Source organism: Panthera tigris, chromosome A2 (genome assembly GCF_018350195.1).
Source record: "Panthera tigris isolate Pti1 chromosome A2, P.tigris_Pti1_mat1.1, whole genome shotgun sequence".
Classification (NCBI taxonomy): Eukaryota; Metazoa; Chordata; class Mammalia; order Carnivora; family Felidae; genus Panthera; species Panthera tigris.
Genome location: NC_056661.1, coordinates 26,076,469 through 26,101,041, shown reverse-complemented (window position 1 = coordinate 26,101,041; position 24,573 = coordinate 26,076,469). Strand labels below are relative to the sequence as shown.

Genomic DNA, 24,573 nt, shown 5'->3' with positions numbered 1-24,573 from the left:
CAGAAACCACTCTTCAGAGGTTTATTTTTCAAATTAATATTCAAATGATCAAAGTTAAAAATTCAAACACAGATTAGTTGACTCACATCCTACAGATTAGCTTACTTTTTTAAAATATTTTATTTTTAAGTAATCTCTGCACCCACCATGGGGCTTGAACCAACCAACCCCAAGATCAAGAGTCACATGCACCATAGACTGAGCCAGCCAGGCACTCCCAGGTAACTTACTTTTGATACTAGCAACTAAACATTATTCCAGGACCCTGACAGGATTGTTATTGTCTTAGAAAATGTCGTCCTTGGGGCACCTGGGTGGCTCAGCCGGTTAAGTGTCCAACTTTGGCTCAGGTCATGATCTCGTGGTTTGTGGGTTCCAGCCCCATGTGCAGATAGCTCAGAGCCTGGAACCTGCTTTGGATTCTGTGTCTCCCTCTTTCTCTGCCCTTCCCCCACTCACACTCTGTCTCTCTGTCTCTCAAAAATAAATAAACATTTTTTGGGGCGCCTGGGTGGCTCAGTCGGTTAAGCGTCTGACTTCGGCTCAGGTCACGATCTTGCGGTCCGTGAGTTCAAGCCCCGTGTCGGGCTCTGGGCTGATGGCTTGGAGCCTGGAGCCTGCTTCTGATTCTGTGTCTCCCTCTCTCTCTGCCCCTCCCCCGTTCATGCTCTGTCTCTCTCTCTGTCTCAAAAATAAATAAATGTTAAAAAAAATTTTTTTAAATAAAAAAAATAAACATTTTTTTAAATGTCATGCTTTTAAGTTCAGCTTATAAAATTTCTTATTCTTTTCATAAGCCCAGGTAGGATTGCCAGATAAAACAGAAGATAGGATGCCCAATTAAATCTGAATGATTTAAAAGTCACATTTACCTAGTGTTTTTATTTGCTAAATCTAACCAACCCTATATTCGGCAAACTTAATTACTTTTAAGGGGTCATAGATCCATTTTCAAACATTTTACACTTCTTTTATAAATTTAATATACTCCATTTCCTTGAAAACTTCTTCAGTTGTCTGAACTAATGAAAAAGCCATCTTTTAAAATACTAATTCTTTTTTTTTAAGATTTTTTTATTTTTAAGGAGTCTTTACACCCAATACGGGGCTCGAACCCATAATCCTGAGATCAAGTGTTGCACACTCCACCAACTAAGCCAGCCAGGTGACCCTAAATATTAAGTAATTTTAATTAATTAAACTTATGGAAACATAGTTAACCCCAAATTCTCATACAGGTTTCAGAACGGTGCATACGGTTAGTATGAAACCCTTAGTAAGGTTTCAATTTAAAGTCACGAATCTGGATCCATCCCCCTAATTGCACATTTTACGTTGGAATTAAAAAATTGTTGGTTAAACGGGCCAAAATCTCTCACGTTACACGTTCATAAAATGTACGCATGTACAGATTCCTTCTTAAAAGTCACAAAAAGCATGTACCACACTTAATTCTAAATCTTCTTCTCTTTGTAACATGCCTATTTGCCAGGCAATCACCACCATTTCCCCTAGAGATTTAAGGAGGCCTGTTATAGGCTCTAGAGAGCTTTGTCTCACCAGGAGCTCAGGAAACCATTATTTCCGTCCATGTGCTCTTTGGGGCTATCTCCTTAGCCTGCCTGGGCATGGTTGGTCAGAGATTTTGGCCAGGATGCTGACTGGATGTATGTTAGTTCTATATCTGCACCTTTCTCTGTGGCTACAGCCACCCGCCCATCACTTCAAAGAGGGGGTTGTCCAGAGATCCCAATGCTGGCTTCCAATTCTCATTACCCACCTTCTTCACAGAAGAATTTTCCTTGCCCAAGTCTGCAAAGCTCACCGGGGCTTACAACTTGATTGGATTTTGCATTTCAGATCTTCTGTCTCCGTGCCCACATCTCCAAAACTCATTTTACTTAGGTCAAAATCCTACAGCTCTTACAAAGCCTTCCTTTCCTGGGTCATACAGCTCTTACAAACATTAAAGCAATATCTGGTTGAATTGTGGATCTTTCTAGGGGCTTTAACTGGCTCTTCATCCTTAAAGTCCAAGCACATTTTCCTGACCCATTCTAGCAGGCTAGTAGTTGCTGTTCTTGGGAACACACTGCTAGCATGCGGTGTATTAAACTGTATACAGTAAAACTGCCTTAAAAAATTATGTAACTCAAACTAGACTTGACCTTAACAACGCCCATCGGGGCGATTAGAGAGTTGGAGCCTGGGTGTGTCCAGGGACAGCTGGCTGCCAAATCCCAGTGAGGACAGAAAGCCTGGCAGGATTTCCCTCCAGCCCCTGCTTCACTGCCCCCTCACAGAAGGCTCCTGCACCCCAGCTGCCCTCCGGGGTAGATGGCTTCCGAATTATCAATTCTCAGGGAAAGAAGGCAGATGGCATGCCACCACAGGACGGATGACCGGATGTCACAGCTGGCTCCCGGTTGGGATATGAGTGACTTTGCGGAGGATGGTGCCCAAATTACGCAGGCCGATTTCCTCACCAGAGTGACAAAAACAGGGGCTCCTCAAAGACTAGCCCCTTTTCTCCATTTCCTTGGGGAATGAAACCCATGATCTTCAGTTCCTCAGAGAAGTGAAAGTAGCAACAAGGAATCCAGTAATTCCTGTTATCTGCAGGCTTTATAAGTCAGCTGAGCCTGAAGTAGTGGCCTAGAGCCCACACACCAGACACCGCTGCCCTCTCTCTGAAGCCAGAGGAACATCAGGATGCCTCAGCCGCCCACCTTCCTCCTGCTTCTCCTCCTTTCCACCGGCAGTGCCCTGGCCCTGAGGCTCTGCTCCTTTAATGTGAGGTCCTTTGGGGAAGCCAAGAAGGAAAACAAGAATGCCATGGATGTCATCGTGAAGGTGAGACCTTTTCCTGTCGGAAAGAGCGCTGGACCCCCCTCGCGCCCTCTCTGATGCGTTCAGACTTTAAGAGACTCAGGAGATGTTCCACTCAAGTTAGTCGCTGGGGTGAAGGTAGCAGCCGCCTTGGCATTTTGTCACAATAATGGCAGCAGTAATTCCAGTAACCACATCACCTCTCTGGGCTTCATGTCATCATCTGAACGTGAGGGTAATGCCAGTGCCTCCCTGTAGGACGGTTTTGGGGAATGCTTGAGTTGGCACGTGTGAAGCCCCTAAAACAGTATCTGGCTCCCGGTTACTGAACGCCCCTGTCAGGCACTGCAAATATGTGATTTCCTTTCATCACCCTTAAAAAGGAGGATTTTTATCCCCACGAAGAGATGAACAACAAAAGGTGAAGTGACCTCATATAGGTGGTGGGTGGGTAGGTGGAGGGGAGCTGGGAGGCCAGCCCAGCCTGGTCTTTTTACCCATCAATGCAGCACAGATTTTTTTTGCTAACTCTTTTCTCTCTTCTTTTCTTTCTTTCTTTCTTTTTTTTTTTCATTCTGTTTTGTTGCTTTTCGTTTTTCTCTTTTCTTTCTCTTTTTCTTTCTTTCTTTCTCTTTCTTTCTTTCTTACTCTCCTCCCTTTATTTCTTTCCTTCCTTCTCCCTCCATCTTTCTTTCTTTCTTTCTTCTTTTTTTCTTTCTTTCTTTCTCTCTACACCCCTCTCTTCTTCCTTCTTCACTGCCCACCTCATCAACCTTTTCCCAACTATCAATTCTTATCTTTCTCTCCACTTAGATAAGACTTCCCTTGCACAGGGTGCCTGGGTGGCTCAGCCAGTTAAGTGTCTGACTTTGGCTCAGGTCATGATCTCATGGTTTGTGGGTTCAAGCCCTCTGTCGGGCTCTGCACTGAGCCTGGAGCCTGCTTCGGATTCTGTGTCTCCCTCTCTCTCTGCCCCTCCCCTGCTTGTGTTCTCTCTCTCTTCCAAAAATAAATAAATAGACCATTAAAAAATTTACATATATGTGTATATATATGTGTGTGTACATACATATGTATACACACACATATATATACATATATATGCATATATACATATATATACATACATACATACACACACACACACACACACACACATATATATACATATATATATATATAAAAGACTTCCTGTGGGTATTATGACCAATGTCTGGAGATGCTGCTCACATTTCTTTAGAGTTGCTTGACTCTCTTTACCCTACAGGTTAATTTATTTTTGATGATGCTGGGAGCTGAAACCTTTCCCAGGGCTCTGTCTGGGTATTATCACCTTAGAAACCCCTGGAGGCACCAGGGTATGGTGGGAACACCAGGAGCTCTGGGGTCAGATCCCACCAGGCAGCTGTGTGAGCAAGCCCGGGAATTCCCTTCTCCTCGCTGAGCCCCTGGGCCTTTCTGAAAGTGGGCCTTACACAACCTGTAGCACCAGTTGGCCTAGAGAAATCAAGGTAGAGCCCGTGAGTGGGCAGGTGATCTCACACAGAGCTGCCACTGTTGGCATTAATACACAAAGTGGATTAGAGCAAGGACTGGCATGCTCTGCTCTTACTTACATGGTCCTCTCCCTGGTTGGCCCTGCCCTTTGGACAGCACCCAACGCCTTCCAGAGATTGTTGTTCAGCCAGAAGAGCCATGCCAAGCCTGTGGGAGCTGAGACTCCCTGGCTCAACAGGAAACTTTGACATACGAGGAAACTATTTTCCCTGCTTCCTCACACAAGGGCCCGTGGAACCCGGGTACCGACTGTGTTCCCATTACCTTCCTCACTTATTCTATCCAGGCAATGTCATCAGAGTCTTAAGAGAACAAAAGACTATCTTTTGTTCCTTGGTGATTCCATTATTGGGGGCTTATACTCAGCACCTCCCCTGAGCGGCTGTGTCCTACAGGGCTGACGGATGGACAGCCCATCACACCAAACGCCAAGCATGGGAAAAGTCTTTGTCAAGGACTCCTTACTTTCCCCCATTGTTGCAAGACCATCCTGTAATCAGAGGTCATCCCCAAATACCTCCAGAGCCATTGAGAGCACAAACAATAAAACCCAAACCCAGGCATTCAGGAAAGTAATATTTACAGGGGCTAATGTCTAAGTACCTACTATAGGCCAGGAATTTTATATCCTTTGTTTTTTTAATGTTTATGTTTATTCATTTATTTTTGAGAGAGAGACAGCACAATCAGGGGAGGGGCAGAGACAGAGGGAGACACAAAATCTGAAGCAGGTTCCAGGCTCTGAGCTGTCAGCACAGAGCCCAACGTGGGGCTTGAACCCATGAACCATGAGCTCATGACCTGAGCTGAAGTCAGATTCTTAACTGACTGAACCACCTAGGTATTCCCAGGAATGTTATATTCTTATTATGACATAGGTGGCATTGCCCGCACTTTGTAATCCAGAAAACAGAGACTCAGAAAGAAGTGACTTACCCAGGATTCCATAGCTGTTAAGGGGAAGGATCAAGTCCAAACATATGACCCAACCATATTCGTGGAGGTGCGTTTTCCACTCTTCCATACTGGATTTATCACTTCAGAGACGAGCCCAGTTTCATCACGCTGTTGTCATTATGACCTTCATCAGGGAGGCTGGAGAGTGAGGGAGGCCTGCCGTCATCATCTTGGGTTTGCTGGCTGGCACCATGGGCAGTTTTCCAGATGCCAAACCCTGCCTGCTTCTGTCTGCTTCTTCAGTTTGTGTCCTTAAAGAGCGAAGTCTGTTCAGCCAACAAACACTCGGTGAAGGTAGACCACGTGCCAGCTGCTCTGAGGCACGCACTGGGGATAAGATGGTGGACATGGGAGGCATTGTCTCCCACAGCACATGATAATTATGATTTCAGGATTGCTTACTGTATGCCGGGTCCTTCACACTTAGTATCCAAGTTCAGCCTCATAGCCCCGCTGCTTGCATTTTGTAGACGAGACAACTGGAATTCAGAGAGGAGGAGTACATTGTCCTGGGCGTCATGGAGCAAGTGAGCAAAAGAACAAGGGCTTGGACCCAGGCCTAACTGACCCTCTCTGGGGTCTTTCCCCACCATGCTTGTTGCTCCCTGTTCAGAGGCACAAAAAAAGGTTTAATAGGCTTCTCTGGCCCCAGAGTGTTCATAGAGTTCTCCATAGTGTCCCTTCCCTTCCCCCCAGCCCCACTCACCACACCACTTGCTGGGAGCCCCTCACTACTGGCCATGCTCAATCCCTACTCCCTCCCTCTGTGAACAGCAGCCTCAGGAAAATCTTGAGTTTCAGGTTTGGGAGGGCCTTCTGGGGGCCCTCACCTTTGGAGCCTCATTCTGAGGAGATGGAGCCCGGGGGGATCTATTTTTCCCGGCCTGAAATTGGGGCAGAGAAAACACACATCAGTGGTGGATTTGAAAACTGAGGAAAATGCTCACAATGTCATGTGAGATTTAAAAAAAAAAAAAAAGACCCAAACCGTGTAATAAATATTGCCACTGTTTGCTGAGCGTCTTTTCTGTGCCAGGGACTAGACTGAATGTATTATTTCCATCATGTCCTTTAATCTCTATGGCAACCCCATAAGGAGGGTACTGTCCCAGTTTACAGATAAGGAATCTGGCGGTTCAAGGAACATTCTGACTTGCTCAAGATCACACAGCTGGTGAGCGATAGAGTCAAGACATGAATCCAAGGCCATTTGATTCGATGCCTATATTTTCAACTAACAGACTAGTTATTCTGATGCCATTTTGTAAATATGTGTAAGTATAGAAATCACATGAGAAGTGTCTGAGTGGTGGCTTTACAGGTCATCAGGTGATTTTTTATAGTCTTTTACATTTTCCAAATTTTCTACAATAAGCAACATTATTTTTATAATTAGAAAATTATAACAAAATTATTGTTTTAAGTTTATTTATCTTGAGAGAGAGGAGTAAAGAGAGGGAGAGAATCCCAAGCAGGCTCTCTGCTGTCAGTAAAGTCTGATGTGGGGCTCAATCTCACAAACCTCGAGATCATAACCTGAGCCAAGATCAAGGAGATGTGGGGCTCCAGAGCGTTTGTTATTGAGGCAAAAGGGTTGTAAACAGGGAATCTAAAAGCTCAACCCTTCAGGGGCGCCTGGGTGGCTCAGTTGTTTGAGTATCCAACTCTTGATTTCGGCTCAGGTCATGATCCCAGAGTTATGGGATTGGGCTCCAAGCTAGACATGGAGCCTGCTTGGGATTCTCTCTCTCTCCCTCTCTCTGTCTCTCACCCCCACTCAAGCACACACTTGTGCTCTCTCTCTCTCTCAGAAACAAAACAAAACAAAATGAAAAAATAAAAGCTCAACCCTTCTGCTCAGAAAAGGGAGTCTGAACTCTGGCCCATTTTTGTCCCGCGGCAATGGGTTACATTCAAAAGGGACCTTGGTCTCCGAGGAGGAGCAATCAGGGGATGTGGGGATCTCCTCCGTTGTTGAACATAGTGGTCAAGCAGGGCTCTGCAGTGGATGATCCCATTATTCACATTCACAGGGTGTTCGCATTACTTAACTGCACTGAGGCAGAGTCCTCAATTATACTATGGGGATAACAAGACGGCCAACATCCAAGGACTATTATAAAAATTTAATGAGTTGATGACAAGAGCTAACACTTATAAAGCCAGGCACCACATGAGGCACTTTATGTAAGACAATTTATTTAACTTATATTAAATAGACTCTCACCTGTCACTTTTTTTTTTTTTTTTGAGAAAGAGAGAGTGCGGGTGCAGGGGCGGGGCAGAGAGAGAGGGATAGAGAGCATGAGCGAGGGGGCCCTTGGGGGGCGGGGCAGAGAAAGAGAATCCCAAGCAGGCTCCATGCTTGGTGTGGAGTAGCTCAGTGTGGAGCTTGAAGCAGGGCTCAGTCCCATGAGCTGTGAGATCATGACCTGAGCCGAAATCAAGAGTCAGACACTTAACCCACTGAGCCACCCAGGCACCCCATCATCTGTCATATCTTAATAAATATTGGGGCCATCATCTCCAATCCCATAATTACTTTATCCTCAAGCAGTTTCCTTTTTTTAATAACACTTTAATTTTTTAAAATTAGAAAGGTATCATTTTTTAAGTTAAAAGATTTTAATTTCTAACTTAATTTTATTAAGTTAAAAATGGTCATTATGGACTACTTTGAACATATAGAAGCATATAAAGAAGAAAAAAAATATCAGCTGTTACCCTATCACTTGAAGATAAGAGCTATTGGCATTTAGGGCATTTTATGGGCATTTTTCTATGCAAAAATAAATACATAAAACTGCATCTGGGGGTGCCTGGGTGGCTCAGTTGGTTAAGCGTCTAACTTCGGCTCAGGTCATGATCTCATGGTTCGTGGACTTGAACATGTGTTCACAGCTGTCAGCTGTGAGCTGGCTTCGGATTCTGTGTCTCCCTCTCTCTCTGCCCCTCCCCCGTTCACACTGTGTCTCTCTCTGTCTCTCAAAAATAAATAAATGTTAAAAAAAAATTAAAAACTGCATCTGTTTTGCAGCATGGAGACTGCCCTGTATCACCAGTTTTGTATTCTGCTTTTATATTGGAAGTATTTCACATGTTGTTAATATTCTTTTAAAACATGACTTTTAATGCTACATAATGTCCTATGCCATGTTTACAACATCTTGCATTTAATGCTTTTCTATTTGGGGATACTTAGGTTGTTTCCAAGTTTTTGTTGTGCTATTGCAATGCCTCTTCCTCTTTGATCTGTACAAGTAATAATAATAGCGATAATAATTTCATGTGTGGCTCCAAATGCCTAGCACTGTTCTAAGGACCCATTTAATCCTCCAGCAACCTTGTGAGGGAATAACTGTCATCATTCCAATTTATAGATGAAGACACTGAGGTGCAGAGAAGTAGTAGATATTTCTTTATAATAGAAGACCTTCCTCAAAGGGGGAAAACTAGGCCAAAGAGTAAGTACATACTCCAGACTTTTGATACATACTTTAAAGTGCCTTCCAGAAAGATCTGACAGAGACCAGTGACTAAATCAGCAAGCTGGCTCGGTGGCAGGACCCAGCTCTCCCTGATGTTTTAACAGCATGGTAGGCTTCGTAGTCACAAGAACCCGAATTCAAATCCTGACTCTACCATCTATACTGGCTGTGCGACTTCAAACTTTTCACTCAAACACTCTGAGCCTGGTTTTCTCCTGAGGTTAGTGAGCCAATAATCATAGTTCTCTCACAGTGTTGGTGAGGCTTATGGTAGGCTCACAATAAATGTTAGCGCTTGTAATTTTTATTATTATGATTTTGTTGCCAGGTGAACTGGGGAGACCATATCCATACCGGCATCTCTCACGTACTAAGAGCTTAATATTTATTATTATTATTATTATTATGCTGATTATTCAAGCAAAAAAAACAAGATATAGGGCATGTGATCATAGGCTCTGGATTCAGATTGCCTAGATTTGCATTCTGCCTTGGCCATTTTCTAGCTGAGTGACTTTGGATAGTTTACTCGGTTTTCCTGGAGCCCCAGGCTCCTCATCTTTAAAACGGACATAACTGAAAAGAAATAAACATTAAAAGGTGTTGGGGGGGGGGGCGCTCCTGGGTGGCTCAGTCAGTGGTGAGTTCAATCCCCACGTTGGGTGTAGAGATTACTTAAAAATAAATTATTTTTAATGTTTTATTTTATTTTTGAGACAGAGAGAGACAGAACATGAACAGGGGAGGGGCAGAGAGAGAGGGAGACACAGAATCAGAAGCAGGCTCCAGGCTCTGAGCTGTCAGCACAGAGCCCAACGCAGGGCCTGAACTCACGAACCGTGAGATCACAACCTGAGCCAAAGTTGGATGCTTAACCGACTGAGCCACCCAGGCACCCCTAAAAATAAATTTTTTAATCAAATAAAATAGACATCAAAATACGATCTGCCTCACAAAGTTCTTCACTTATTTCAGTGATAAAATTCATTACTTTAACAAAGCACCAATCCTATACCTAAAACATAGTAAGTGCCCAATAAAAGATTTTATTACTTGCAGTAAATGGCCTGAAACACCTGGGAATTCTGTCTTCACAGGTCATCAAACGCTGTGATATCATACTCCTGATGGAAATCAAGGACAGCAACAACATTATCTGTCCCATGCTGATGGACAGACTAAATGGGTAAAGACGGGGCTCCTGGACCCTCTGCAGACTCAAGGTCAACTGCAAGGACACCTGAAAAGCCTCAGGAATTGAACCAAGGGTGAAAGCCAGCACTCACCCTGACTACCAAGTCACATGACCAACACTGCCCACATTTCCAACTCCATTAGCCAAAGTCCTGAGAACTTTCAACCAGCTAGTTTTAATATGATAAAGTAAATAGAGGGAACAGATGAGGAGCCAGGACAGAGAGAGAAACAAAAGGGACAAGGGGCTGAGCTTAGAACTACTGTTATAAAAAAAAGGTTGAGTGCAAATATGAAGCTATGGTATGCCCGCAGGCTGGAATATTATGTAGCCATTAAAAATCATGATCACTACAGAATAGCTTAGAGCTAAATACTCCAGCATGGAAAGATGGCTGCAGTATATTGAAAACAGCAGGTTCAGAACCGTAGGTAGAGTAGCCCATTTTAATAATCACATTACACTATACATGAATAAGCATGTGTTTGAGTTTGCATGAGCCTAGAGGAAAGACTGGAAGAATGTGCCCAAACCATTAATAGTGGTTACTTCTGGGCCAGGGGAGTGGGTGTGATTGGAGGACCATTGTGGAGGCAGCCAGTGAAGAAATGCAGAATATTTACTTTTTATTTTATATATTTCTATATGATTTGAATAGCTTACAAAAAGCCTGATTTTACAACTTCAAAAAAAAAACCCTAAAAGATAATGTCCTCAAATATTTTTAAATTACGTTGGATTATATTTGTGATTTATATTCTTTCTCAAAGAATAATCAGCAAACCCACCCACCTGAAAATCATCCCAATGTGAGTTAAAAAGGCATATTCAAGGGGCACCGGGGTGGCTCAATTGGTTGGGCAACCGACTCTTGATTTCGGCTTAGACCATGATCTCCCGGTTTGTGAGTGTCAGCCCCGCATTGGGTTCCACACTGTCACAGTGCAAAGCCTGCTTGGGAATCTCTGTCTCTCTCCCTCTCTCTCTGCCCCTCCTGTGCACTCTCTCTCTCTCCCAAAATAAATAAATAAACTTAAAATTTTTATTTTTTTTAAATATTTTGTTAATGTTTATTCACTTTTTGAGAGACAGAGACAGAGTGCAAGCAGGGCAGGGGCAGAGAGAGAGGGAGACACAGAATCCGAAGCAGGCTCCAAGCTCTGAGCTGTTAGCACAGAGCCTGACACGGGGCTCGAACCTACAAACTGTGAGATCACGACTTGAACCAAAGTTGGACACTTAACCAACTGAGCCCCCCTGGTACCCCTGTTATTATTATTATTTTTTAAATAAATGAATGGTCAATCCAGCCTCATTCAGCCTGGGAGGAAATCTTGGACACTCTCCTTCACACAGAGGGTCCCCTGGGCTGGTTCCCCCTTCTCCGGGGCTCATTTTCTCATCTGGAAATATGGAGTTGGGCTGAGCTTCTCCATTCAGCCTCAGCAGCTCTTCTCTTTCCAGATCTGATCTTTGATGATGGAAAAGGGAGTTTAGTGCAAGGGTCAGGCGCCTACACTCAACTCAGACCACTTGTGTTTGGATTTTGACTCTGCTATGACTTCGGGCAAGTTACTCACCCTCTTTGCACCTCATTTTCCCTGTGTATAAAATGGGACTGGTAATGGAACCCATCTTCCCGGAATGTGGTGCTGATTAAATCCTGCATATAAGTGTTTGGGCTGTGCCTGGTCTGTAGCAGTGACCAGTCAGGGCTGGTGGTGTCTATTACTAGTAAAAGGAAGCAAATTATGATGACAAATGATGGTCCCAAGGGCCGCATGTAACAGCTGCCATCAGTGCCCTAACTACATGCCAGGCATCCAGTTAATCAATTTACGTGTGCTATTTCATTCACTCCCACAACAGCTTTGTGGGGTGGGTACTATTACTGTTTCCCTTATAGCTGAGGGAACTGAGGAACAGAGAGAAGGGACTTGCCCAAGTTCACCCAGCCAGTAAATCGTGGAGCTTACCTTTGAACCTGGGTCATTTCTGACTCCAAACCTGGTGCTCTATTCTGAACCTCCTGAGCTTTCCTTAGAGGGACTCTGGTCAGTTTTCAGAAGTACGAGGGGACAGGGGCTCTATGCCCCTCCCCACAGCCAGCCTGGATTGAGTCTTCCCACCCCAACTGGCCTCCCTCAGTTGTCCCAGCCCCCCTAGACCATGCCACTGACTCCAGGCAGAAGCAGGCCTGTTTGTCCCCTTATCCCTCGTAAGCCAACAGGAGCCTTAGTCACCTCACAGCTGAGTCACGGCAAGAATTTTGCCAACCCAAAATTTGGTAGGCTAGATTCAGAACAAGGTCAACTTCCCCAAACTGGAAGCCCAGTGGAATCCAACGTCCACATTCCTCAGGCCCCAGTAGCCAGACCTGCCTTAGAATATGTATCTAGTGGCACCTTGATGGTTTAGTTGGTGAAATGTCTGACTCTTGATTTCGGTTCAGGTCATGATCTCATGGTTCGTGGGATCAAGCCCCACGTTGGGCTCTGCACTGACACTGAGGAGCCTACTTAGGATTCTCTCTCTCTTAAGATAGATAAACTTAAAAAAAAAAAAAAAAAGAATATGTACCTAAAGTCCTAGGAATTTCTGTAGGGCCTAGGTTGGGCCCTAAATGCTCCTTCTGCTACTAAACCTGAGAACATGCTATAGCTTAGACATGCCCTAGATCTTTCTGTGGGCAAATGGGTTAGACCGTGCCAGGCACTGCCCAGGGTGAGTTATCAGCAGGTTTGGCAAACACATGGAGAGTCAAGTTTCCCTGGTGTAAATGAGGGGTAGAGGTAATGGGACTTCACATTTGTATCGCCAGCCCCCAGAACATAAACAATAGCTGGTCTGAAATCATAGTTCTAGGACTTGTGAGAAAATGCTTGAGGGTTTTCAGAGCAGGAGTGAATGTCCAATGAAAACGTTACTAGGAATTCTTCATATGATAAATGTTCAGCAGTAGTGCATGTACAGGGTGACCTGATAAGGTTTCCTCCACCAGGAAGTATGAGGTCAGCCCCAGCCATGAGCCAGAGTGAGATATGGAGCAGATTCTGGCCTGAAGCTTCTATGGTCTCAATAATGTCCCACAGGTGCAGGGCAAAGGGTGTGGATTTGGAGTATGTAGGATCTGAGTTCAAATCCCAGCTCTGCACTTGCAAACTATACAAGGTGGGTAACAACAGTACCCATCTTCTAAGGGTAAGAGTTAATGGCTGTCAAGATCCTGGAAGATGTCACATTCCCAGTCAATGGTGGCCCTTCTTATTAGACCCCAAGGTTATGATGAACGGTAACCCTTCTCCATGATGCCATTGGTGATATGGATACAGAGTGAAGATAGGGGAACATGCAATAGGGGGATGTTTATTTTTTAAGATGCATAATGTAAAATCTCTGCATTTTAGAAATTCAAGAAATTCAAGAAATTCAAGAAAAGGCATAATGTACAACTATGTGATTAGCTCTCGCCTTGGAAGAAACACATATAAAGAGCAGTATGCCTTTCTCTACAAGTGAGTATAGCCTATGCTTCCTGGAATGTGGTTCACTTATAAATGATGACTGTGAATTGAATCAAAATGCTTATCTTTTCTTCAAAACCAAATGTTGACCTCTAACCAGTTCTCAATATTGATCAAAATAATTGCTGTCAAATTGACTCTGAAGCAAAGCGTTACCTCTTCAAACTAAAGAGTACAAGCAGCTTCCTAACACCTAATTTGTTGGTTGAGTCAGTGACTGCCTGGTCAGGAGGGTCAGGAGTTCTTTATCCTCCCTCATCAAGTCCTGGCCCAGGGATGGAAACCTGAGTTGCCCAGCATGGCTGTCTCTGAAACTTCAGAGTTTTGTCTTCTTCCTACAGTAATTTGTTCTAAATCTGAACATTAACTTGTGGGTGCCCCAGATAAGTGGTACTGCTCAGATCTCCAGCTTTCAAAGGGTCCTGGCCATGGAGAAGAGTAGATGGAGCCTTGTTCTCGGGTGAAAGATCCCTTGCAGGGCAAGAGCCTGCCTGGGGGGCTAATGAAGCCATGTCTCTGCTTCTTGAATGAAGACGTCAACTGACTCAGCTGGAAGTGCTTCCTATTTTTTCTCCCCTAGGGAAAAGCTACTGTCTGTGAAGAAACGCTACCTCTACCATGACTATCAGGCTGGAGACACAGATGTATTTTCCAGGGAACCCTTTGTGGTCTGGTTCCAGTCACGCTACACCGGTGAGACCCAAGGCGCCAGTTGTGAATAACCTCCCTGTGATCCCATGAATGGACAATAGCCCCAGATGTGAGCGGGGGTCCCAGGGTTTATGCAGCATTGTTAGGGAGGCATCAGACTTGAGATGGCCATTGAGAACGTCTGATACTTCAGTGTTAGGGATGCAGCCTGGCTTCTCAGAATGCCAAGACCTCCTCCCTTAGAATGCACCTGAAGTCAGTGGTAACTCCATTCTTGTTGGAGCAGTTAGGCTGATGGAAATTATTTACTGCAATTCTTGAGTTGCAGTCAAGCATAGCTTCGTTCTGAAAAATCGCAGTGGTGGCCAGCAGAAATGAACCCCAAACTAAAGTCTCCCTCTGCCTCTAGTAATGACATGGCAAAGTCCTCCAAGGACTGGGTATAGAGGGGAAATCCAAATGATTGCTCCCTTAACTTTGACAACAACTACACTTATATAAGCCACTAACAAGTATTGATCCCTGATTAGTGCCAGGTTCCTGCAACCTTGCAACACCCTGCAGGTTAAGACCTAGGATTGTCTCCACTTTTACATTTGAAGAAGCCAAGGTTCGAATAGGTGGAGTCACTTGTCCAAGGTCACCCAGCAGCTCTTGACATGAATGAGCAGGGCTGTAACCCAAGCCACTATCTTGGGAGCACATACTCTTAACCACAGTGCATCTTGAAATGGAAAGTCAAGAATTAATTTGATTTGCAGATTGAAGCTATATAGAATCCAGTATCTTTTCAGGACCTACTACGTGCCATGGTCTGTTCCAGGCACTGACCAAGGCAGACAAAACCCCTGCCCTAGTGAAGTTATGTTGTAGTAGGCAAGACAGATAATGACCAAATAAATAAATGTATGTGAGCATGTACCCCCAAATTTATACTACACAAATATAAACACCCTGAACGATGAAGTTAACTATTCCCACCCTGGCTCATTAGTACTTCAGGAAAACCAACATGGAAGAAAGGTGGAGGAATTTCCAGTAGAAGAAGAGAAGGATCTGGGGGCTATTTAGGACAGAAATGCACGTCAGAGAGCATGTGTAATAGCTTCATCGTGCACACAATTCACACTTAGCTGACCAGAGCAGTGTTTGGAGAGCACCCTGCCCCCCGCCCCAAGTGATTATTTCTTCTCCGAGAGAGTCTTCAGCTACACACAGCTAAACATTGCTAAACAAACCTGTTTGTCTTGGGCCTCCACCTTTTCACCCTTCTCTATCTCTCCTCCCCTAGGATGGCACTTCAGCCATGCCCTGTTTAGAGTTTTTTTTAATTTATTTATTTTGAGAGAGAGAGGGGGAGGGGCATGGATGGGGAAGGCAGAGAGACCTAGAGACAGAATCCCAAGCAGGCTCTGCTCTGTGCTGGCAGCGCAGAGCCCAACGCAGGGCTTGAACTCACAAACCATGAGATCATGGCCTGAGCTGAGACCAAGAGTTGGACGCTTAACCGACTGAGCCACCCAGGCGCCCTCCTGTTTGGAATTTTCTATCTTGTACAAGGAAACATTATGTCCCCTGTATTTGAGATTAAAGATAGAGTTAGCCATTCATCTATCTTTTTTCCCTTTTATTCATTTACTCATTCATTCATTCATGTATTCAATCAACAGTTTTGAGCATCTCCCATGTGCCAGGTGCTGTGCTAGGTGCTGGAGCCAAGAGGGTGAGCAAGACAGAACTCAGGTTCCAGTGGGCCAAACTCAGAAGCACAGCAAGTAATCTCAGGGCACGAAGGAAATAAAAGCAGGGTGCATTCCATAGTGGGGTGAGGGACCAACCCAATTTAGGTGACATTGGGTTGTGACCTGAAGAAGCCAGTCACAGAAGACTGGGGAAAGGGCCATTCTGAGGGGAGGTGCCAGTAAGCTCAGAGGTGGAAAGGAGTTGGGATGTGTAGGGAGACCAGAGAGAGGATGGGGGGTGGAGTGGAGGCCTGAGAAGAGTGAGAAATAAGGCTGGTGGGTAAGTGCAGGGTCCTGGAGACAGGCTGCAGGCTCTGAGTCCTGACTTTCCATTGTGTGACCTGAGCAGTGATTCCCAACAGCCCCTAGCTCCCGAGTAGGCCTGGGGACCCAGGCACAGGACGAGGGAAAGCTGGGGGAAGAGGCATTCAGAGCACAACAGCTCCATTGCCAGGTGGGCGAGGCTCAGTTCCAAGGCTCCCTCTGTCCCTCCTGGTGGGGGGAGGTTTTCAGATATTTCACAAAAGGCCACTTTCTTTTTTAAATAATGTTTGGGTTTTTTTTTTTTTTCCTGATTACAAAAGAAGCATAAACTAACAAGCCTCCTTTTTTTTTTTTAATTAGAAAAAAGTTTATTCTTTAGTACAAAAGCCAAACAGGCTTGACTTATTAGTTTTTAAAAAGTAGAGAATATAATTTTTCAAAAAATGAGAAAATAAAAACACCCACAATACCAGCAAGCAGTACTGTCTACTGGCTTTCTCTTAGCTCTGCAGGTGAGTGGGAGAAAAGAGGCTTTCATGTACTGAAAATGCCGGCCTAATCGTCCTAAGAACAGTCATATCTCAGCCACCGGCTGGACCCTCTAGAAATGAGGGGACCCAGACAATGCAGGCTGGGCCTTCTAGGGGGACAGTCTGTTTCCCTTCAGCAGTGTTCATGGAACCTTCCTCTGTTCAGGGAAGTGTGTGACCTCTGCCTCTTTCCTGTTCCTCAGTTGTCAAAGACTTCGTGATTGTCCCCCTGCACACCACCCCTGAGACCTCCGTTAAAGAGATTGATGAGCTGGCTGATGTCTACACGGATATGAAACGTCGCTGGAAGGCGGAGGTGATGACCCTCTGTGTCTGTTGAATTCCTGTCTAGCAGAGGCAGAATGTGGTTCTGGGGAGGGATGAGGGACTCCCCAGGAGGGTGGGGGGTGGGGCAGGACCTGTGCAGACCCCCACTATTTTAGAGCCTCACCTCTGCCTTAAATACCCTTCTTGCTAAATTTGCCTGGGTACTGTCCACGTGGGTCTCAGCAATTCGTACACTGCTCCCCTAATAATGGCTTCCCAAAATCACTGGGTGAATAGCTATTGCCAGGTCACACTGAGGCTGAACATGCACAGGTTGATTTAATCCTCCCAATAACTCCATGAAGTAACTACCTTTCTCATTCTCACTCTGCAATGAGAACAGTGAGACACAGAGGGATCAAGAGTCCTTCACTGCAGGTGATGACTCTCAAATTGGTTCATGAAAGGAAGAGCAATTTATTGGTTTATGTGACTAAAATGTCCAGAAGTAGTTCAGGCATAGCTGGATCCAGGGCTCAGACAAAGTAATCAGGGCTTGGCTTGTCTGTTTCTCTCCATCTCTTTGCCTTCCTTTCCTCTGGGTGGGCTCCACCCTTGGGAAGGGAAGATGGCCACCAGCAGCTTCCAGACCCAGTGGTCTGAGACAGATTTTCTGTGTCACAATACAATAAGTTTCTCAGGATTGGGTCCCGTTGGCCCTGATTGGGTCATTCATCCATCCCTGAACCAACCACTGCGATCAGCTCTGGTTAAGAAGCTCTGATTTGTTAAATCAGTGTGAGCTTCAGCCCAATCTCACAGACTGGGGTGAAGGAGGAAAGTAGTTTCCCAAATAATCAAGGGGTGCTATTCTCACAGAAAGGGAATACATCCACCATCCGTCTCGGCCTCATCTGGAAAACGGGGATGTCACCCGCTGTGGCTATGAGGGCCTGTGAAAGCTCTTGGCAAATATGGAAGTGTTCCAGAGGGCTCTTCCTCATTCCTCTTTCCTCCTTTTGGGATGTGATTCCAGTGACCTCCCCTTCCCCCCTCCTCAGTTCCACTGTTCAAACTGCAAAATGAGTCAAGGAAAGTGTGGACACAGAGCTAGGACATGGAGAGCACCAGTGTGTAATTCATTGCTTATTTGTAAAAAGCAAGACAAGAGAAAGACTCATCCATTCCTAAAATTCTGAATTCATTCATTCACACAACAAGAATTTACTGAGCATCCATTACATGTCAGGCACTAGGGAGACATCGGTGGCACAAGAGTGAACAAGAAGGCCGTCTTGTGCTGAGGGCCCTTCAGTGAGACAGATCAGGATTTAATTCTTGACTTTACCACTTGAGCCCATAAGTTGAGTGGCCTAGAACTTGTCACTTTATCCCTCTATCCTGTTTCCCTTCTACCTTCTAGTGTTTATTGTGAGATTTAATTTAAACTTTATGAAACATTTAATGCTTGGCCTGACAGGCGGTACATGCTCAGCAAATCATGCCTATAACAATAGGAGCTGGTGGTCACTCGGGTTAAGGATGACATTCTGACCTCGGCCGCGCCCATCAATCTCAGGGAAAACCATGGTCTCTGAGGTCAAAATAAAATGTTTTTGAAGAAAACTCTAAAGTCAGCAACAGCCCCAAACAACAGCACTGGCAAGGAAACCTGACGCTTCCTCTGGATTGAGGAATATTAAAATCCTGTTCCAAGAGCTCTGAAGGGAAAAACACTTCTAAGACAGGAGGTTCTGCTGGTGGCCTCGGGGCAGGGGTGGACAACTCACTCTGTCACCTCCTTCCTTTCAGGCTCTTCCTACTTCCTCAGTAGACAGAATTTCCACAGGAGTGAGTTCCCAACTTCCAAACAATAGGACAGAAAAGCAGAGTGCCAAAGGTGTCAAATTAGCCACCCAAATTCATCTGTCCTGCTCGGAAACAAAAGGCGTTGGTACATCCATATGTTTATCCTCTACAGTAGTTTGAGCCAGAGAGATTTGAGGGAGATAAATGAGCTGGATTCTTTGATCCCCACCTAACTCCGCAAGCTGAATTAGAGGGACACAGTGACTAAGAACAGGAGGGAAGGGCCACAGCAAACATCCTCCTTCCCAGTGAGAACACCTTCCCTTGTACGTTCTCCCCTGACAAATACTCATCAAAACTGTGACTCAGTTTTAAACTCTAAAAAAAAAAAAGAAAGAAAAAGACCTTGTATTACTTTGCCAAGTGCAGCCAAAGACTGGGTGACTTAAACAACAGAAATGTATACCCTCACAGCCCTAGAAGCTGGATGTCTAAGGTCAAGGTGTCAACAGGCTTGGTTTCTCCTGAGGCTTCTGTCCACGGTCTTCCGTCCATGTCTCTCTGTGTCCCAATCTCTTTTTATGAGGACACCGGCCATATTGGATTAGGGGCCACCCCTATAACCTCATTTTACCTTAGTCACCTCTTTGAAGGCCTTTCTCCAGATACAGTCACATTCTAAGGTATCGTGTGTTAGGACTTCAATATACGAATTTGTAGGGGTGGGGGGAGGGCACAATTTAGCCATAACAGACCCCGTTGTTTGCTGAGTATGGGAGGTGGGGCCATTGCTAGCAGTTCTGAACAAAAGCATTGGCAATAATACATACAAGGTGACGGTTCCAAATAACGTCTTTCAGAATTTCATTTTCATGGGTGACTTCAACGCCGGCTGTAGCTATGTGCCCAAGAAGGCCTGGAAGAACATCCGCTTGAGGACTGACCCCGGGTTTGTTTGGCTGATAGGGGACCAAGAGGACACCACAGTCAAGGAGAGCACCAACTGTGCATATGACAGGTAGGAGGCACCTGCCTGACTCCAGCTAGCCCATCCAGTGCTTGGTATGCATCAGGAAAGGTGCCTTTCTCTGGGCGGAGGAAGAACCTGGCTTGCAGCGCTGAGTCAATTAGACTTCAGGCCCGGCCATTGGGTACTTGTGCAGTGTGCAAACTGCATGGCCGTGTCCGGGAGCCCTGAGCATTGCAGCTTAACTGTGGCTAGTGCAGGCTTTGGTGTGAGACAGGTCTGGATTCAAATCCTGCCTCTACCATTTCATGTATCTGTGCATATGTCTGTGTCTTTGCTTCCTCATCTGTAAAATGGAGATTGCAGTCATGCCTCATTCATGGAGCCACGATGAGGATTAGATGAAGTAGTATATGTCTTCTCACACAATGCCTGGCATATGGTAAGCGTTCCATACATTCACCGGCTGTTAATTATTTCATCACAAAGACATACCACAATGCATTCACTCAAATCCCCTGTCATTGGGCTTAGGTTATTACCAAGAGTTTCCTGGTAGAAACACTGCTGAAGTGAACATTCTATACATGTACTTTGTGCATATATTTATGAATTCCTCAGGGTAAAACTAAAAATGAGACGAGTAAGTAAAAAGGTATTTACTTTTTTTTTTTTTTTTTGAGAGAGAGGGTACAAGTGAGAGAAGGAGAGGGAGAGAGAGAGAGAGCAGCAGGGCTCACCTGGAGCGAGGCTCAAACTTATGAGCTGTGAGATCATGAGTCAAAGTCAGAGGCTTAACCTACTGAGTCACCCAGGCACCCAGCGTACTTACTTTTTTAAAACTTTTGCTACAGGGGTGCCTGGGTGGCTCAGTCAGTTAACCCTCTGACTTTGGTTCAGGTCATGATCTCACAGGTTCGTGGGTTCAGGTCATGATCTCACAGTTTGTGGGTTCGAGCCCTGCATCAGGCTCTGTACTAACAGCTCGGAGCCTGGAGCCTGCTTCAGATTCTGTCTCTGTCTTTTCTCTGCCCCTCCCCTGCTTGTGCTCAGTCTCTCAAAAATAAATAAAATGTTAAAAAAGAAATTAAAAAAAAACTTCTGTTACATATTCCTAAATGCAAACACATACCTGTAAATAATAGCATTCTCGGGGCTCCCGGTTGGCTCAGTGAGTAGAGCACTCGGCTCTTGATCCTGGGGTGTGAGTTCAAGCCCCATACTTGGTGTAGAGATGGAGTGAAAAAAAAAAAAAAAGTAAATGATAACATTCTCTCACAGTTGTAACATCTCCCTGGGGAATTTCAATCAGCTCTCACTTTTGTTTCTTAAACTGAGAGGTGGGGAAGGCACTTGAATTGTGTGCATGTTCATGATCTCCCCACCCACAGCAGAGACCGCAGGCTGGGAAATCCGCTGTGACCGCAGTTCCCAGAGTTCAGCCTGCCTCCGAGGAAGCAGGAGACGGCTTCTGCCAGAAGACAGCTGTTCTCACTTCTCTAGTTTTGAGGTCTGGCTTTCATTTCCATCCGTGACCTCCTTTGTTCCTCTCGGAGCTTTCAGGGCTGGTGTGTCCTTTGCAGAAGTCACTGCTCCAGCTCTCAAGAGTGGAAACAGCCCTAGCACTGGGGAAAGCGGAATCAAGGCAGGAGGGTTATAAGAGGCCGAGCTCGCAGGTGCCTGCCTCCTCTCTCTCACTTTGACCACTTGCCAACAAAGCTGGTTGGAGTAGGCCACTCACCCACCAGCCTGTTCACCCACCTGCCTACTCACATGCAGTTGTGCATTGACCGTGGGCAGGTCAAGAACCTTCTGCACCCCTGACCAACAAGAGGGAGGTGATTGAAAATAATGAAGCAGAGAACAGTGAATCACAGGGAAAGATGTTCACGTAAGATTGGGTGGGGTGGGGGGACAGGTTAAAAAAAGATGTTTACTGAAAGAACCTCAGTTTTATACACATATATGCCAAAGGATGGCAGGATTACATGTGCTTTTTTTTTTTTTTTAATTTCTCATTTTGCTGCTCTGAATTTTCTATGTTTTCCGTACAAGCGTATATCTTTTAGGGTTTTTTAAAAAGGCATATAAATTTCTGACAAGGAGAGTAAAATGAAATGGTCTCAATTCCAGTCTCCGTTCCGTGTTCAGATATTTATTGAACACCTCCCATGAGGTGTCAAGACAAAAGATGTCAAGAGCTGGCCTGTGCCATGCCTCGGGAAAGACTTCAACGGCCTGCACACATATAGAGGAGTCAGAAATGGGGGTCTTAACGATGTTGCTCTCTACTCTCTGGGTCTGAAGGATGGCTCTAAGAAATCTCCGGCCGAAGGTGAAGAGTTCACTTGGGGACTGAATTCAAAGTTAACCCCGGTGGTATGGTAGCAAACACAGGAAACCAAGTCACAGGTCGGACTCAGGGAAAGCTTGGTGGAGAGGCATGAACTGGCAGTGTGACTCACCTTGTCCTTGTTCAGTCAGTGGGTTGGAGCCATGCAGACCCCGACTCATCACTCCACCTGGGATACGTTAGAGTCCATGTTTCCCAGACTCATTTAGCTACCATGTTCCCGGTGTTTGTTATCACCCCAAAGCAACCATACTATGGTTTTTGTCTATATTTGTCTTTAAGTCCATTCATTTCTAATGAAATAAATTAATTTTTAAAGGAAATTTCATGTTAAGGTGAGAAACAATATCCTTTGTTGTAAATTGAAAATAGCGAAAAATAAGCCCTGTGAAAATCAAACCATGTTAAATTCTGCCTTAGTTCTCTCGCTTGCAGAATGCTTGCTGACTCCAGCCTGCTCTGTCTTGGTCAAAATGGGAGCTTAGGGGGTTATTAAAGATAAGCCGGTACCTTTCTCTATAATCAAATCAAGAAAAGTGAAAAATAACTGTGAAGGGAAAAATATTCTCACTATGCAAGTCATCGGTACTTGACTTGGTGTGGTGTCCACGTATCATTTATAATCTTCTCCTCCACCATCAGGGCTAACTGCCCACACAGGGAAACACTGTTTTGGAGCCCATGGGGCCACGGCAGGGCTTGGTCCCATTTCCCAGTCTGAGGCATTGTCCTAAGGGTCACCAGGTCTGCACTTTGAACATCACTCGGAAGAGCCAGGCTGCTCAGTCCATTCCAGATGTCAAACAGGAAATTTGGTTGGTCTCAGAAATCAACAAGGTGGATTAATGTGACTGTCTTCCCTCCCCTTCTCCAGGATCGTGCTTCGAGGACAAGAGATCATCAGCTTTGTTGTTCACGGATCAAACAGAACCTTTGACTTCCAGAAAGCTTATGGGTTGACCAAAGAGGAGGTACAGCTGCCATCTTGTCTTTCTGTGCCACTGTCCTGGGAAGATGAGTTGGTGTCACCCTTTGAGGTCACCACTGGAGACACAACACTGGGCCATTGGACCTTGAGTCTCAAAGCCCATGATTCTGTGACTTGAAGACCTGTCTCAATTTCTGATTGAGCTGGTCCAGGGATGATGCTCACCAGTGTGTGTTCTGTTGGGTGACTTTAGGCCTTTTGTCTTCCCACTTTGAACCTGAATTTGTTCAGCACTAAAATGAGAGTCTCCTAATCTCCAAATTTATCTCCTTTTTCTCTTTATAGGCCTTGGATGTCAGCGACCACTTTCCAGTTGAATTTAAACTACAATCTTCAAGGGTCTTCGCCACCAACAAAAAATCTCTCTCTCCAAGGAAGAAAAAGACCCGTCGCTCCTAGATACAAGAATGCCATTTTATTAACCATTTATTGCTTCTAAATAAAACAGCTTTAACAGGTATGAACTTCTGCCTGCACTCAGGAAACAAGTCTGGTCCAACTGCTTTCATTTTTCAACTTGAATTTAATCTGACTTGAGTCAAATTGGGAGGACAGTCTTCTCTTACCCTTCTTGGGCTCCTACCTCCCCTGACTTACCTAAAAGGAAACTGGAGTCTTTTGCAGTCCAAAAGGACAGTCCCAAGAAAGGCCAAGGCCCCAACTGTACCCTAGGATTTGGGCAATTATCTGTTTGAGGAATCTGTTCCCTCCCGTTCGAGGTCAGGATGGTGATCATGTCTCAGGGGGATGAAGAATGAAGGCCATCCCACCTGGCCTCCCTGCCTCCAAATTATCCTCCAACTCAGCAAGCCCAGTAACCACCAGTGCCATCCTTTGAAATTCCATTCTGACCACAGCCCACTTGCATTCCCAGCCTTGCTTCGATACCCTGCAGGGGCTCCCACCACCATCTGGAGAGAGCCCAGAGTTTTTGGATGCCCACAAGGGTCTGTATTTTCTGGTGTAACACATCAGCCTCACCTTCATCCCATCTTGCACCCTGTGTCCAGCAGGACTGGCCCTTCCCTGCATGGCCCCAAGCCTCCCTCCTCCTGGGCTTTGAGTAGGCCGGTTGGCTGGCAGAGACTCAGGGTTTTGTTATCATTCTACAACCAAAGAGTTACAGAGGAGTCCTGCCAGCACCATTTTGCCTGTATCCATGGTGACCATTCTTGTTTGTTTCACTTCGCTTTCCCTTACATTGCTTCTTTTGTTCAAGTGGTACCTGAACATGGCTAAATATATGAGCAGTATCAAAGAATAAGCAGAGACAAGAAATGCTGCCCCGGGACCTCACCCACTCGTTTCCTGTCTCAGAAGCAACCCCTCTTACCAGTTTATGCATCCTTCCAAGAGAGTCTATGCATAAATAAGCACCATATGTAACCTTGAAACATAGAGTATATTATGCATGGTCCTACTTCTCGCTGATTTTCCTTAATATATCAGAGA

At 45.2% G+C, this 24,573-nt stretch overlaps 1 protein-coding gene across 1 annotated transcript; it reads left to right on the top strand.

Moving 5' to 3' along the window:
- Nucleotides 1-2,550: 2,550 nt before the first annotated feature.
- DNASE1L3 (deoxyribonuclease 1 like 3) lies at nt 2,551-23,606 on the top strand. The gene is made up of 8 exons (XM_007084398.3): nt 2,551-2,853; nt 9,929-10,017; nt 13,434-13,541; nt 14,131-14,243; nt 16,941-17,053; nt 19,674-19,831; nt 23,008-23,104; nt 23,407-23,606. The coding sequence occupies exons 1-8, from the start codon at nt 2,713-2,715 to the stop codon at nt 23,518-23,520; spliced, it is 933 nt and encodes a 310-aa protein (XP_007084460.1). The 5' UTR covers nt 2,551-2,712; the 3' UTR covers nt 23,521-23,606.
- Nucleotides 23,607-24,573: the final 967 nt, after the last annotated feature.

Bases quoted from the DNA above. Each gene is read 5' to 3' on its own strand.
- DNASE1L3 (XM_007084398.3), top strand. From the start codon at position 2,713: ATGCCTCAGCCGCCCACCTTCCTCCTGCTTCTCCTCCTTTCCACCGGC. The intron at 13,542-14,130 runs GTGAGTATAGCC...TTTCTCCCCTAG, and splicing joins CAGTATGCCTTTCTCTACAA to GGAAAAGCTACTGTCTGTGA. The intron at 17,054-19,673 runs GTGATGACCCTC...AACGTCTTTCAG, and splicing joins AACGTCGCTGGAAGGCGGAG to AATTTCATTTTCATGGGTGA.